Genomic DNA, 15907 nt, shown 5'->3' with positions numbered 1-15907 from the left:
ACAATTTTTTATGTTTCATGTATTTCCTTCCAATTATTTTGTTATGATTCTTCTAATTTTTTTTTTTTCTTTTCTAATTATTATACTGTAATATAATTTATCTTCTTTCTTCTTTTTTATTTTTCTTCTTCTTCTCTCTCTCTCTCTCTCTCCCTCCCTCTTTTTTCTTTTTAACTATTAATCAGAATTACATTGACGTACCTCGATGAGAGTAAAAATTCAACACAAAGTTTCATTAACTTTAAGAGAATTAATTATGAACTTCGTGCCAAATTCTTCCATTTTTTTTTGTTTTGTTTTTAAAGAATTTTTTTAAGACTTCTATTGTTGATACATCAGTCAGAATTAAAAGAATATATTTAATACTTTGTCGGTGGATTATGAAGAACATGTTTTAATTGAATTATTGTTAAGTATTTTTTTAATTCTGTATTAATTTCTTTTTCTTGTTTTTTTTTCTTTTTTTTTTTCTAGCGGAGCTGGGTGATTACGATCCAAGAAGGCATTCCTTAGGCTACGTTACAGAATTTCGATTCCTTGCGAATCAAACGGCCGAGTTGGAGAATCGAATAGTGGAACTTCACAAGACACTCGTGTAAGTTTTTAATCGATCATTAATTAATTGATTAATTAATTAATTTTTCATTCTTTGTTCTTCATCTTTTCGTTAAATCGTAATATGATTTTTCTCACACTTTTTTTTTTATTTTTCAGAGGACAATTGCCGGCAGCTGCAGAACTGAATTATCTCGATAAAGTAAAATGGCTGGAGATGTACGGAGTCGACTTGCATCCAGTATTGGTTTGTGTATTTTGCATTTCATTTCATATCTGTACACTCATTGGCAAAAGTTAAAACAAGTGTTTACGTAGAATTTACTATCAAGAACATTCAAAGGTATATTTTCTTTTATCTTGTCTAATACAAATAATTTTTTTAATCGATATACCTTTAATTTGTCATGTAAAATAAGAGAAAATATTTCAAGGTACTTTTAGAAAATCATTTTCTCTTTCTTTAACTCTTGTCAGTAAGTGTATACTACTACTAAGATGAGGAGAAGAAGAAGAAGGGTAGTGGGGAGAGAGAGAGAGAGAGAGAGAGAAAGAGAAAGAGAAAGAGAGAGGAGCACGATGTTAAACTCCTGATAATACCAGTGAAAGACCATAATTTTCATCCTTTAGGGTGAGGATAGCGTTGAGTATTTTCTGGGCCTGACGCCAAGCGGTATAATACTCTTGCGCAACAAGACCAAAGTGGGCAATTACTACTGGCCCAGAATCAATAAAATCTACTACAAAGTAAGTATATCGTTGTTTCTTATTCTCTCTTTAAGGTGTTATACGCGATAAGTACATCGTTCTTGGTAGAATAGAAGAGAGAATACGATGTTTACTTTCTTACGTTTAATGAAGTAAGAAAAATAGAGCAAAACTAGTTTATTTCTTCTTTATATATATATATATATATATACGTGCGCGCGTGTGTGTATGTACGTGTGTATATATTTCAGGGTAGATATTTTATGTTGAGGGTCAGCGAAAAGAATTCCGAAGAGAGGACGCATGGTTTTAAGACACCGTCTAAAGGAGCTTGTCGACATCTATGGAAATGTTGTTTAGAACATCAAGCATTTTTCCGACTAATGGCAACCGGTCCACCACCACTTAGTCCATATTCACGTTTTCGTTCGTACAGTCCACCAAGTGGTACTGAAAAGCATGCTACTTCGATCAGAAGAAATCCACCACCTGCCTTTCAAAGGACACCTAGTCGAAGAGCTCAAAGACGAGTAGTCGAAGGACAAGAAATGGTTGGTCCGTTTGTCGAAGGCCCAGCGACGATTGGTCCAAATCAATGTAACAATCCAGCTAGTTCTAACGTTTTGTGCAATCCTCAAAATACCAGACAACTTAGTAGTAGCTCCAGTCCAAGAAGTATTAGAAGTGCACCTTGGACTCAGAGTCAACCTCGTGGGCTTTACACGTCGTCTAGTCCTCGGTCGGTTCGTTCAGCAGGAACGGCACCGGCGGTAAGTTAAGAAAGAAACAAAGAAAAAAGAAAGAAAGAAAGAAAGAAAGAAAGAAAGAAAGAAAGAAACAAACGATAATCAAACTGTCTCTCATATTCTCAATTGTTGTTTTGTATTCGATGTTCGTCTAAATATCTTAACTTCTTTTTAGCTCTTGAGCAGACTCCAACGTAGGAGTAGCTCCGTTGAGAGCCAAAGTTCTGGGGACAGTCACAGTCGTGGTGGTCATCGTAGAAGAAGTCATAGTCATAGTCATCGGAGACATAGTAGACATTCCGATTGCGAATCAGAACTTTCTAGAGGATCGGATACGCGATCAGGACATCGGAAACATCGTAGAAAGCATAGGAGTTCTCGTTCTTCTAGGTATTTACGTTTCTTCGACAACATTTTTACAACGTTTACGTACACGTGATAATTAAAGTGGAAATGTTCAAAGATATTTTCTTGTCGAAGCGAGACGAGAGTTCGTTCGCCCTGAAAAAAAAAAGGGTATCGTTGATATATGATATCCCTCGTTATATTCTCACGGTAGCATTAGTGCAAAGTGATAATTATTTTAATGACGAAAGAAGCACATGGGAACGAACCCTTAGGGTTTCATAGATCGACGAAAGACTAATAATATAAATATGTATAAGTTTCTTACGGATTTACAAAGAGAAAAAATGTATCTATTTAATGCAAAAATTATTAGCGATTAAAAAATAATTAGATAATCTCTGCTTGTTCGTTAGACACGAGTTGGTAGATTCCGAACCTCAATGGAGAGAAGCACAAAGGCGTAAGGGTGAAGGCGTACAAAGAGCCATCGTGAGTACACACGATTTTCAGTTTATTAATTGATAAACAGACGAACGAACAAACGATTATTTCTTATTTTTTTTTATATATAGGTAAGTCATACGGAGCCTAGAAGAAGGCATAGAAGTAGACATCGGAGTCCTTCTCAGAAACAACCCCTTCCGGATGAGCTTAGAAAGTATGTTACTATTATTATATCATAGAAGATGCGATATTAAAAGCGTGTTCAATCCATGTAAATCTTTATTATATACGTGATTATTACTCGAGAAGCACGCTCTTTTTTTTTTTTTTATCTATCAATTGTATATCAATGATTTTTTATTTTTATTTTTTTTTTTTAATTTTTCCTCTTTTTTCTTTTCTTTTTTTTTGTTTTTTTTAATTGTAATAAAGATACACATTTTTCAGACACTTGGAGTTTGGCCTAGTCGATACCACTGGAATGAGCGAACAGCAACGTCGAGAGATTCCTTATACGGTGGTACAATCGCAATCTGTACAGCAATGTCCTCTACAATCTAGCAATTCTCGTTTGGACGATGCAGAAACGTCGTCCCTACCTAGGTACGATGATCTCAAGACGGCCTGCAACCTCCACGGCCATCCTCCTCAAACGGAGGATGAAACGGGATCCGTAGTCATTGTTTAGATACCTAGATCACCACCCAATGCATGGTTTTCTTATATTTTTTTTTTTTTAATTTCATTTTATTTTTCTTTTTTTTTTTTCTTTTATTTTATTTCATTTTTTTTTATTCCAATAATTTTAATTTTTTTATTTATTTAGAGCATGTGTACATTATTATTCTAATTTAAGCATGCCCCTTATTATTTATTCGAAGCATGACAAATCCTTTAATAAATCTGTGAAATTAACAGCTTGTCGCACCTGTGTGTATTTTTATTTCCTAGCTGGCGCGCGCACTCTTTTGTGACGCTTTCTACCGCATCTATTGAATAATGGGATTTGTGCAGCGCCAAGTTTTTTGTCTCTTATTCCAAAAATTGTGCGGTATATATTCCACGTAACTCGTGTGTGTGTTTATTATTTTTTTCTTTTAATTAATTAGAGTTCTTTTTTTTTTTTCTTTTTTGGTTTTGTTTTATTGTTGCCTGTTATATGTGGTGTGTATCATTACTGTTTGTTCTTGATTGTTCTGTGTGTATGTATATATACGTATATATATATATATATATATAAAATATGTACATATTATATACACATATATATATATGTATATATATATATATTTAAATGAAGGTAGGCTAAATATAATTTGGGGTTTATGATTGTTTACATACAGTTCTGTTTTTTAAATCTTTGTATTGGCATTGGGGTATATAAGAATTTTTATAAAACCGATAAGGCATAAAAATATTTGCGTATATGTTGTATATTTTTTATAGGACAATATATTAAGGAATGCGTTATTATAGACCGTTGTAGAAAAAGGTTACTCATTGATTCATTATTAGTATTTATTAAAAGAACATATGAATTGTTACGAAACAGTTTTTAAAAAGAGTACTGCGTCCTAAGAGAATTGGTAAGCCAAAATTTGTCAAGGATTAACTTTCAGAACAATCGGATCGCTCGGGAAAAGAGACAGAAGAGTGATTCAACATATTCGCGATGGAAGTTATAATTTCCCTACAACAAGATCCAGTCAAATTGAGACAAAGTATCCGGACGCTAGGAACGAGTATAATACAAGGAGGGACTTTTATTATACCCGTAACAACAGAATATTAATAGGCAGTAACGTGGACAGTGGGCTCGGGGAAAGTACACCACAGGAGTTTTCCAGCTGCTGCTCAAGCTCTGCCGACAGCACTAAGCCTACTCGTGTAGTACGTATCCTCTTACGCTTGCTTTTTATTTTCTTTTTTTTTTATATATATATATATACATACATACATATATATATATAATGTGTGTATATATATAAAACAAATTTTGTTTCTTATGCCTATTGATATCTCCAGCGTGTGACCCATTGTGTTTTGCAAATAGCGTGTGAAAGTTTGAATATTTCTTTTAAATCAAATCAAAAATATAAATTGTTAGGGACAAGATAAAAAGTTCAAGTTGTTCTGCTTTCTTGCATAATTTCTAATGCATAAATAAATGGGCAGCACTCCTTTGCGCTTCACTGTAGTTCAGGCTTCTGCTTTTGAAAGGTGACACATATCCGATAGTATACTAAATTTAATTACAATAGATTAATTAATATGCACACTCTTTGACACATCAGGGATATTTTAGTATTACTCACGGTTTTCGGCGGCAAAAAGGACACATTCTCTAGCTTGGCTATTCATTTTTCTTATAATCATCCCATAATATTAACACTAATTACGTAGAGACGTTCACATATTTCGTCTTATTCTTTGTAGTAGATTAGTAAAATAGTTTTCTTTGGTATAGACGCAATTGCAATTAGGGGGAGAGGTGCACTACGAACTGTCTTCGAATCAAGATATCTACCCTCCTGTTGACACTACTCTGGATGCTGTTCTTCAGCCCATTATATCGTAAGTGCTTGCTTCATGCTTACTCTCTATCTGAATTTTAGCTTTATTAATATCTATTGCATTGTGTACTGTGAATGTAATTAAATTAGTTAGCTATTTATCGAAGAAAATAAAAAATATACTTATTGCATAATATCTCTTTCTCTCTTTTTTTTTTTTTTTTCTTTTTTCTTTTGCAGAACCTTGACAAGGAGGCAAAGGAGCCACCAGAAATGAGCATGAAGCTTTAAATAAAATTCAAGCCGAAGTTTATGCACATATTGTATATTTAAGAAAATTTTTATACCTCATGAAAGTAAATATCTATAATCGTAGCAGTCACCGAATCTTATGATATGACACATAAAGTTCACTAAACTGAATGCACTGTGTTTACATCTTATTTATATTATTTAAAATGATAATCTTATTCTTATAATAACCTTCCTTTTCTTCAACTGTCTTTCGATGCCATATGCCTCATAAGATTTCCTATAAATTTTTCCATTTTCTTCAAATCTTGAGCTATTTCTGTCTTATATTGTAGACACTGAAATCAAGAGCTCGATAGTTTACGAATATTTTAAAATGTAAACCATTTAAATAAATTTATTAATAGCGATGATTACTTACTGTACAATTATCTGTAAGTTTAAGCCATAAGACACCTTTGTTATGGCAATATTTCATTGAATATCTGGCCTAAGATAGAGGAAATAATATATGCTATAATCTGATATTTGAATATTCTGGAAATACGATTAACTAAACCATTATATATCGATCGATCAAAGCCCATGCATGAATATGTATACTTATTAAACGCAAAAAGTGCAATGATTATTGTTAACATTTAAAATGTATCTCTTATGTCTGAATGTATACTTCTTGCTATTAAATCTTACAACACAACATTGTTAAGACGAATTTAACGAAAGCTAAATACCTTGAAGCATAATAAGTGGCACAGTAGTTAAATATTCACAATTATGCTAAAATAACGCCATTAAGATTTTGAATTATTTTTGCTTTTAATAATAAAAAAAAAAAAAAAAAAAAAAAGGAAAAAATTACGAAAATTTATATAAAAATCATAGTAATTTATAGAGAAAAATTTCTATTTCTGTTTTACGGATATAATATACATACTTTCATAGGATTCTGAAGATATAACCTCTCCGCACCCTTTTCAAATTCCTCCCAAGAATTCAAGTACGTCATTGCTATCACAGATATTTGATTATACTTTTGTCATTAATCGTACGCGATTACTTTCTAATCAGATTACTTTTTAATTAGTATATTTTTAACGAATTATCGTAAAAACGACTCACGCTGAAACAAAACACGCTTGAGCGAAGATGAAGACTGAATCTTACGAACATATTCTAAAGAGGAGGTTAATGTAGATGACAAGCAGCGCCGCCTAGCGTCTCCGAGATCAATAAATTTCTTAATGAATTATTTTTCGAATAGTAATAAGAGAAATGAAATTGAAAATAATAGAATTATTTTTTATCGGTAATTAGTTTTTTCTTTTACATAATTAATTAAAAATTTTGTCGACGTTTCTTGTCAGAAATGGTGAACAATTAGAAAATGGCGGGAAAAGATGCGGAAGAGAGATATGATTGAAACTATATTATTGGCTCATCCCCACCCAAACTATTTTAATACTGGCGGTATTTACGATAATGGCGTCTTTTCAATGCATTTATAAATGCACCATAAAAGTATTAACCAATGAAAAGCCATAAGATTTTCAAGAATTTACTTCTGTATGCACGCTTCCTACATAATGGTGTTTGACTTTTGAAAGATTGTTTACAAGCAAATCTTAGTGCATAACAATAGTTGATAAATTTACCATCTATCGTGGCGTTGACGTACGAGGTTTTTTGAAAACTCTTTCAAAATGAATATACCTAAATTTTTTTTTTGATTACAATCTGTGCGCGTTAGTTAAGACAATTTCTCTTTGACCCACTTGTTGCGTTTAGGTTATGGTCCTATAAACAAAAATATGTTGTATATAAATGTCTGGGTTGTGTAATAAATCTGTGAGAATTAGAAGGTAGGAATGGAGGGACCAGGTATAAGCCTATTTCAAGGTTCTGAAAGTTTACAATTAAATACAAGTAAACAAAGATTAGAAGAAGATGAAGAACAGGAGGATCTTAAGCGACGTAATGAAGAGGTAGAAACTTATAAATGATATGAGCTATTGATTGTAATAGTTAATTTGTTCTACGTTATGATTGTAAATGTACATGCAATGCGATCTTATCGAAAGTTCAATTTTAAATTTACATTGTTTCATTTTCAGATTAATGATTTGTTGACAAATGCATTTGATGATTTAGAAAATGATGAAGATGACGACGACGATATCAGTTCTGCTAATAGCAGCCATTATCAGCGCAGTGCCAAAGAAAATGAACATACCAATATGACTAAACAGAGATTACCTTTCAAAACTCAAACAACAGCGCAATTATGTAACGATTTTGGAACTTACGACCATGTAGATAATTCGGTGAATTATAATCATGATACAATGAAGAATTATAGGACGGAATCTGACATTGGATTAAGTACTTTTGATGTTCAAAGAGATGTGAGTTTGTATGGGCAAACACCAACGCCGCATAAGAATAAGAAACCTATAGAAGCGGATATGGAAACTTCCTACGAATTGGCAAGACTTCCAAATTCTAGTTCTTGTCCTAGAGATATGGAAAGTCACGCTGAGGATGGTTATACGTTTAATGAAAATTATCTTTATAATTATGAAACGCCATCCAATCATTATAATAACCATGGAAAACATTATTCGAATAATGGTTATATCGAAAATTATGGGAACAATGTACAGTGTAAACAGATTCATGAATTCGGCGGTGGTGATAATGTTACTTCGGAAGAGATAAATCACTGCTTTAAAATTAATCCAAATGGAAAAATGTTAGATGACAACATGATATATAAAACTACCGAGTATAGTAGTAAAGAACAACTCGAAGTTTTGTACAGTGTAAGGATGAAAGAAATAAAGCGACTGACAGAGGAGTTGCAACAGCTACAACAGCAGAAAGAAACTGAAATGGACCAGTTTAGTCGAAAGGTAGTCTTGTTGCAGGCAGAAGTCGAAAGATCCAACATATCCAGGAATCAAGCACAACATGCTCTCAGTAAGAATTATTATTTGGATTAACCATGGATATTTCCATTGATTATGTTTTATTATTTATTTTTAACATTGTTTTCTGCATTTGGTGTATGCGTCATGTGTATGTATTTGTATGCATAAAGGAACACACTGTCATTACAAGCAAATTACAGAAATTTTGTTATTTTACAGTCGATGCCAAGGCAGAAATTATGGATCTTCAAGGACAAATGGCATCACTGAAGGAAAAGAACGCCGTTTTAGAGACAACAAATCAAAATGTAAGGAGAAATATTATTCAACCATAATTTTTCTAATTGTAAACATATAAAGAATATTAAACTTTTCGATTTTAGATGGCTGAGGAATTAGCCATTGCAAAGGATTCTGTAGTGGATCTCCAACAAAAAGTAACTGTCCTAGAGCGAGTGCATGCGTTGCAAAGCAGTGATAAAACTCATGAGAAGTTTTTAAAACAAGCTCAAGAGAAACATGCGGTGGAAATCAGAAACATGCAAACTCAGATAGATGTACTTACGGATAAGTTGAATACAAAGGTATGTATATAAAAAAAAAAAAAAATCACATGTTCATAATTTATTTCAGTCATTTTAAACTAACTAAATTAAAAGTATGTGAATATTATATATTTTGATATAATATTTGGCACAGCCGCTGAGTGAGGATATCGGCAATTATGATCTTTGGGCAAGTTTATTTTCATTTACAGTATATACATATATATATATATGTTGTAAAACCTTTGCAATTTTTCATTCCTTTTTCTTTTCTCCGTTCAATTTTCTTACGAGAAAATCCACTGCATATTATTTCTTGAGCGCTTGATGTAAAAACGAACTTTGTTTCGAGTCATTCCGACAAAGCCTATTATGTTTATTTAAAACAGGAAGCATCGTATACAGCTTTGGAACATAAGTTGGCAGATATTAGAAGAGCGCACGAAGCTTTGATATTGGAGAAGGGTGATACCACGAATCGCCTTGCTCAAGCCTTAGAAAAAAGTCAAGCTCAATGTCGCAATTTAATGGCAACGAATAACGACCAACAAATTTTACAACTTCAAGCTCAAATAAAGATATTGTCTCAAGAAAAGGAAGATATGTTGAAGAATATTCAAGATTTACAGGTAATTATAATGGAAATCATGATCGCGATGCGATTCTATAATAATATTAAACACATTAACGTCTACAGAATAAATTAGAAGTAGCTAAGAACGAGACGGCACAGTACGATTCATTGGCAACAACGTTAGAGGAGGAATCTGATTCTATAAGACAAATGAAATTAGGGGATTTTCATAATAGATCAAGGTTAAAACCCTCGGATGATATCACGAATAAATTAAGGGGTGAATTACAAAGGTACGAAACGTCGGATTGAAGAATGTCACGTGTATATATATATATATATCATTTTGATTTATAATGTCTGCAATAAATATGTTTTTCTATTCCGTTTACACGTTCAGATGTTTAGCGGGACAAACTGTGAAGAGAAAAGAAATAACTCGTTTGGAAAATACTTTATCTCAAAAAGAAAAGGAACTTGCTAAAGCAAACGTAGTAGCTGATTCGTGTAGACAAGAGACAGCTAGATATGCTAAACGTGTTAGTGAATTGGAGCAGGAACTTAAGTTACTTCTTACGGACCAAGCATTAAAAGCTAACGCTCAAATACAGAAATTATCTGGTCATTTGAACGATGTAAAAAAACAGTACGAAATATTAAAGGAAGAGAAATTAAATCTAGAACAAAAACTAGAGGAGGCAGAAGCAATTACGCAGGAGACTTTAAAAAAATTACATCAAGAAAGTACGAATATGCAAGAGAAAGAAGTCATCGAAGAGTACAATAAAGAATATTTGGAAATACATGCTAAAGCTGTTGAAAGGGTTAGAGAGGAAGCTAAAATGGATATAGTACAATTAACGTAAGTAAAAAGTCAAACCTTACTCTCGAAATTATGTCATCGAGAATGGTCTCTCATGAAACTCTTTTTAACGCATACAATCTAATTTGCAGTGTACAGTTAGAACAAACGCAAAAAGAATTAGATCACGTTAAGGAATTGTATATAGACGTATGTGGTACAAAGGAGCAATTGATTAATGAACATAAGGAAGAAATTAGAACGTTGAAAGAAAAATATGCTAGCTTAGATGAACATCAAAAGGATATTGAGAAATTAGAATACGAATTGGAAACGCAAAAAAAATTTATTGACAAGTTGATTAAAGAGTGCGAAACTTATAAAAATAAAATAATGGAATTACAAAAGGATTTGGCTACGGAGAAAAGAAAGAAGGAGGAGTACACTAAAAAAATTCATCAAGAAATTGAAAGAGGTAAGTAATCTCGTTTGAACCCGTACATAAAAATAATATCTATATAGCGTATATATCGTTGATACAATGATGATGTATCATAATAATAGCAAAAGAAGAAGCGTTGAAGGAATTGAGAAATGCACATCCCAATCAACAAATAAGTGTGTTATTGCCTGATCATTGTTCTGAACATTTACAAAGAATCAATCAAGTAAGTCTATTGCTTATATAATAATGGTATGTATATTAAATCCTTGTGTAATTCTAATACATTGTCTAATAGCTCGAAGAGGATAATCTTCGATTAGAAGAGAAATGTCAAGCGGCAGTAGAATATCAAACGGAATTGGACGATACAAGATTAAAGATCGCACAAGTTGAAATCTCTCAGGAATCGTGGAAAAAGAAATATGATAATGCTATCATGGAAAGGAACGAACTTTTTACCCGCATATCTTCATTGGATTCTCAATTATCGGTATTGAATAAAAAATTAAAAAGAGACGATTCGGACGAGGTGAAATTGAAAATAACTCGCGTACAAATAGAAAACGAGGGTCTTAAAAGTCGTTGTGAAACTTTGTTGAGCGAAAAGAATATCTTTAGGGATAAAATAACTCAATTGGAATTGGAATTGTCCGAGGAGAAAAGGATCGTTCAAAGTTTCGAAAATAAAACGAAGAACGACGTATCCTTCGTTAATACGAAGCGTGAATTGGAAAAGGAATTGTATCAGTACAAGGAGTTGGTTAAAAAATTGAGTAATCAATTGGACGGCTTAAAGGGAAAGGAAAAGGAGTGCGATAATTTACAGAAAAGGATAAAAAGGCTTGAAGAGGATTTACAAGAGAATGAAAAAAGGCTTAGGAAAATAAACGATTTGGAAAAGATCACGGAGGAACGTGATCAACTTTTAGAAAAATTAAATAATCAAGCGAAACGCTTTGAGGAATGTTTGAAGAATCAGAGACAACTTTCTGCAGAATTGAATCTATCACCTCGTACTTTGGAAGAGGAGACAGATTTACAAAAGATAAGAGAAGTGGTGATAAAGGAGGTCCGAGAAGAAATGGAACAAAAAGTTATTCAAGAACTTCGAGCTATGGAAGAGCAATATCGAGAGAAGAGAAAAGAATTCGAAGAAAGGTATAAAGTAACATTATTACAAAAGGAACAGGAAATGAAAACGTTGAAGCACAGCATAATATCAGAAAAGGAAACTATTTTTTCTTCCTTCAAAGCGAAGGAACAATTTGTTAGCAAATTTATCGAAAACAAATTAAAGACGTATCATGAAGAATTGTTAGCGAGGCAGTTGCAAATCGAACGGTTAGAAGAAAGATTAAAACGAAATGAAAGTGACATTGAAGAAGAAAAGAATCTGATGGCTCAGGTAATGACCACTTGGGCCGCAGAGATCAAAGATATTAAAGCGAAAGAAGTAAGTATGAAGGATGATATACAAAAATTAAGAGAAATAGAAGAAAGTTTAAGAATAGAAAATAATGCGTTGAAGGAAAAAGAAAAGGAAATAAAAGATAATGTAGATATGCTGAAGCTCAAATATCAAGCAGCGAGAAAATCAGCCCATAATTATAAGGTAAGATATGAACGAACGATATGAAAATAAAAATAAAAATAAAAAAAAAAAAAAGTGTTTGATTACTTTTATACGTATTATAAATATTTTGCAGGAGCACGCAGAGAAAAAAGAAAACTTCTTTCTAAGCGAATGCAAACGTATAGAAGAAGGATATAAAAAAGCCATGACACAAGTACAAAAAAGACATGACGAAGTTATTAGTGATTATAAAAAAGAAATAATAACAAAGTTTAAGGAACTCGAGTGTCAACATAGGAAGAGAATAGAACAAATGGAAAACACAAAAATCTAAGTACAAAAATAATTGTTGAAATATGTATTAAATAATACTGATATGCAATATAGCTTTTATATAAGTTAGACAAAAAGGTAGTTAGAAGAGGCTAGACGTTTGTAAATTATAGCACTTTATTGTATAACACTATTAGAGAATTTTTATTTTAGCGAATTATAAGTTGAAAATTTATAAGTACAGTTAGAGTTAGTAGTGTTCCTTTGACGTTTACGCGATTAATACGATAGTAAACTTTAATATGTAATTTTAAAAGAAAACTTTAAAGTACAACTTTCCGGATGCTCATCAGAGTACTAATTATATATTACTAAAATTTATATATTAATTAAAGCAAGAAAAACATATCTATAATGAGGAAAAAGCCTTACTTTTATTATTGTTTTTTATGCCATGATTTTATAATAATCTAATTATATATATATACATAAGTAGAAAGAGAGAAAGAGAGCGAGCGAGAGAAAGAGAGAGAGAGAGAGAGAGAGAGAGAGAGAGAGAGAGAAAGAGAGAAAGAAAGAAAGAGAAAAAGATATAGATCCAATATAAAATAGGAAAATAAGTAACGTGTTTTCGCAAAACGTTCTGACATAATATTTTATTCCAAGACTGGATCTTTATTGGATCTTTCTTTTTTAAAAAGTAGGTACAAAGAGTCTTACTAGACTAAGAAAAAAAAAAAAAAAATTAAAATTACTATAAAGTATATATATATATATTAAAATGCAATTGTAGTCTAATATTAATACTTCCCTGTCCAAAGGCAGGCTTATCGAGTATTAATAATCTCATTAGAATTTTATGTATAAATGCTCAAAAAGAATTATAGCGCATTTTTTTCAAGTTTGTACAAAGTATCGTCTACGTTATATAAAGTTATCTTACTGATACATAGTTTTCTCATACCGGTCTTTTAAATTTAATGTGCAAGCAAGAAAAAGCGATTCTCGTATTATTAATAATACATTGAATATTAGAGAGATAAATTATAATCTTTGTTTAATTGCAATCAAATTGAATTATATATTTTATATGCCATGATATAAGAATGATTTATAATTGTGTATGATATAAATGATACAACTCGTATGAGAAAATTTTCAAATTAATTTTTCGCACTCTTAATTAATGTGTGTACACCCTTGAAATTTTCTAAGTAGTACAATTTGAAAAAAAAAAAAAAAAAAGAAAAAAGAGAGAAAAAAAATGCTTTCTCGAAATGATTTCATTCAATGAGCGATCTATCGTCATAATACATTCGTATAATAGTATCAAATACTATCATATTTTTTTCATCAATTCTTAATAACAATCTATTTATAAGATCATCGCGAAAGAGAAAGAAAGAGAGTATTATTAATATTAATTAGTTATGTATTTTTGTATATGTAGAGTGAATTAATTTATTTTTTGTAATAAAGATTTTATATCAGCATGAAGTTTATTAAAGAACCTCTTTTACAAATATAAACTATCATCGAATAAAAGATCGTTTCTTTTTATAAATTAATAATTAAATAAAATTATACATTAATTTATATTCGAATTATAACTATCATCGATATAAGAAGTCAAAGTTTTTCAACAATTTTTCATTGATATTTAATTCAAATTGACGGGGATTTTGTTAAATTTATATATTTATAATTACGAATACCGAGAATATCTTTTTCCCGTAATGTACTAAAATATGCAGCCATTCGCCCGGTAGTACTTCCAAGATACAGATATATCTGATATGTTGCAAGTAATACCGACCCAGGTCTCACCGCGTGGAGGTTGCTGCATCTGGAGACCCACGGGTTGACCTACGTGATAACTGATTTAAAATCCAGATTCCGAGATGCTTTTTTGCTTCGGGATTTTTAGATTTCTTAACTAATAAGAGGTGGATGAGACCCGGTTTATTGAAAACTGAATCATTCGATATCGTCAGCTTCAGATATCACTGGTTGGATACGACTAATCGTGCTTTCGATATTTCAAATATTAAAACACTATTCATTGTTGGATTTAATTTTCTACAAGATGATGTTCTCCTTATCTTACTCGTACGAACGAAAGAATGATAATGAGAATTATATACAAATAGATTCCATAAACTTTCATGCAAAAATTTAATCCCACAAACCTAAACAATAAACATATCGAACCCACGCCGATATACCGAAACCTCAGCGACCATTCAACCCATCGACGATAATTTCATGATCTATTCTGAAAGAGAAAAATCATAATCCTGTAAAAACAAAAAAAAAAAAAAAACTAAGTTAATTATCGAAGCAAAAAATTCATCATTGTTAATATCAGATGAAATCAACGATTCCAAATAGAAAATTTATTTGTTGGAAGTAGAAAATTAAATGAAATTGTTTTATATTTAACGCGTGTTCGTTTAATCCCGTATAATGTTTAAACGATTGTAATATTGTTTTATTATTAATTTATTATTACATTACTTACTATCTACGTTTTTTTTGTATAACTTTAAAAACGTCGAATCTGTGAAATTAACAAACGAAGTGTTATAAAAGTTTGATTTTTATACGTGAACTATTCGCGAATAAGAAAGAAACCATTTTTTTAATCGATCTTTTTTTTATAGATATATATGTATATATATATATATATCATATTTTTTATAATATAAATATGTATATATATATATATCGTACTCGTTTTATTTTTTTATCTTTTTAATAACTAATATTTAATGCATCTCTCACTTATTTATATTCTGACAAATTGATTTTATTATTCCACAACGTATGTTACATTTCGTACAATTTTATTTAATTGCTCTCTCATATGTTATACAACATAAGATCATTCGAACGATAACTTTTTAAAACGGATGAATATTTTCTGTTCTCTTTTTTTCCTTTTATTATTGTGCAGTAATATTATTAAATTAAATTCATTCAACGTACGGTGGTACTGTACAATATTCGATCATTTTAATTTATTTTTCTGTCGGCAGTTGACCTGCTTTATTATTTCCTTTACATCGTTTAATCAAACGGTAACACGTCCGATCTTTAAGAGATATAATATATAGTATAACTACATTTTAATAAGTGAATTATAGATTAATTACATCGTAGTAATATAGAGAAATAAAATGATCAAACTTTTTAAATA

General features: G+C 31.1%; 3 protein-coding genes across 14 annotated transcripts in view; 2 read left to right on the top strand and 1 right to left on the bottom strand.

The window, feature by feature from the left end:
* LOC122635193 (band 4.1-like protein 4) overlaps positions 1–6266 on the top strand; it is a 74235-nt gene extending 67969 nt beyond the window's left edge. For 8 of the 11 annotated variants that reach the window (XM_043825126.1, XM_043825127.1, XM_043825123.1 and 5 more), the window contains 11 exons: positions 475–595; positions 715–802; positions 1186–1302; positions 1515–2033; positions 2185–2399; positions 2771–2846; positions 2930–3015; positions 3234–3404; positions 4421–4691; positions 5269–5375; positions 5555–6266. In XM_043825126.1, the coding sequence (XP_043681061.1) occupies positions 475–595; positions 715–802; positions 1186–1302; positions 1515–2033; positions 2185–2399; positions 2771–2846; positions 2930–3015; positions 3234–3404; positions 4421–4691; positions 5269–5375; positions 5555–5591 (1808 nt within the window). In that variant the 3' untranslated portion in view covers positions 5592–6266. The remainder of the gene's footprint in view (positions 1–474; positions 596–714; positions 803–1185; positions 1303–1514; positions 2034–2184; positions 2400–2770; positions 2847–2929; positions 3016–3233; positions 3405–4420; positions 4692–5268; positions 5376–5554) is intronic. The other 3 variants (XM_043825128.1, XR_006328585.1, XM_043825129.1) reach the window with 3 other exon arrangements.
* LOC122635196 (signal recognition particle 9 kDa protein) lies at positions 4744–6735 on the bottom strand. The gene is made up of 4 exons (XM_043825133.1): positions 6504–6735; positions 5988–6056; positions 5117–5904; positions 4744–5043 (listed from the first exon to the last, which is right to left on the bottom strand). The coding sequence occupies exons 1-3, from the start codon at positions 6573–6575 to the stop codon at positions 5809–5811; spliced, it is 237 nt and encodes a 78-aa protein (XP_043681068.1). The 5' UTR covers positions 6576–6735; the 3' UTR covers positions 4744–5043; positions 5117–5808.
* Positions 6736–7136: 401 nt separating this feature from the next.
* LOC122635097 (myosin-13-like) lies at positions 7137–14198 on the top strand. Of its 2 annotated transcripts, XM_043824904.1 has the most exons (12): positions 7137–7551; positions 7681–8545; positions 8716–8804; positions 8880–9080; positions 9196–9231; positions 9431–9670; positions 9739–9908; positions 10016–10477; positions 10570–10892; positions 10982–11085; positions 11158–12474; positions 12569–14198. In XM_043824904.1, exons 1-12 carry the CDS (start codon positions 7435–7437, stop codon positions 12767–12769), a joined length of 4125 nt encoding a protein of 1374 aa, XP_043680839.1. In that variant the 5' UTR covers positions 7137–7434; the 3' UTR covers positions 12770–14198. The 2 variants fall into 2 exon arrangements, with proteins under 2 accessions (XP_043680839.1, XP_043680840.1); XM_043824905.1 differs by lacking the exon at positions 9196–9231.
* Positions 14199–15907: the final 1709 nt, after the last annotated feature.

The sequence above is a fragment of the Vespula pensylvanica genome, chromosome 17 (assembly GCF_014466175.1).
Source record: "Vespula pensylvanica isolate Volc-1 chromosome 17, ASM1446617v1, whole genome shotgun sequence".
In the NCBI taxonomy this organism is placed as follows: Eukaryota; Metazoa; Arthropoda; class Insecta; order Hymenoptera; family Vespidae; genus Vespula; species Vespula pensylvanica.
Note: the sequence above shows the minus strand (reverse complement) of the source record. Positions and strands in the feature narration are given on the sequence as shown.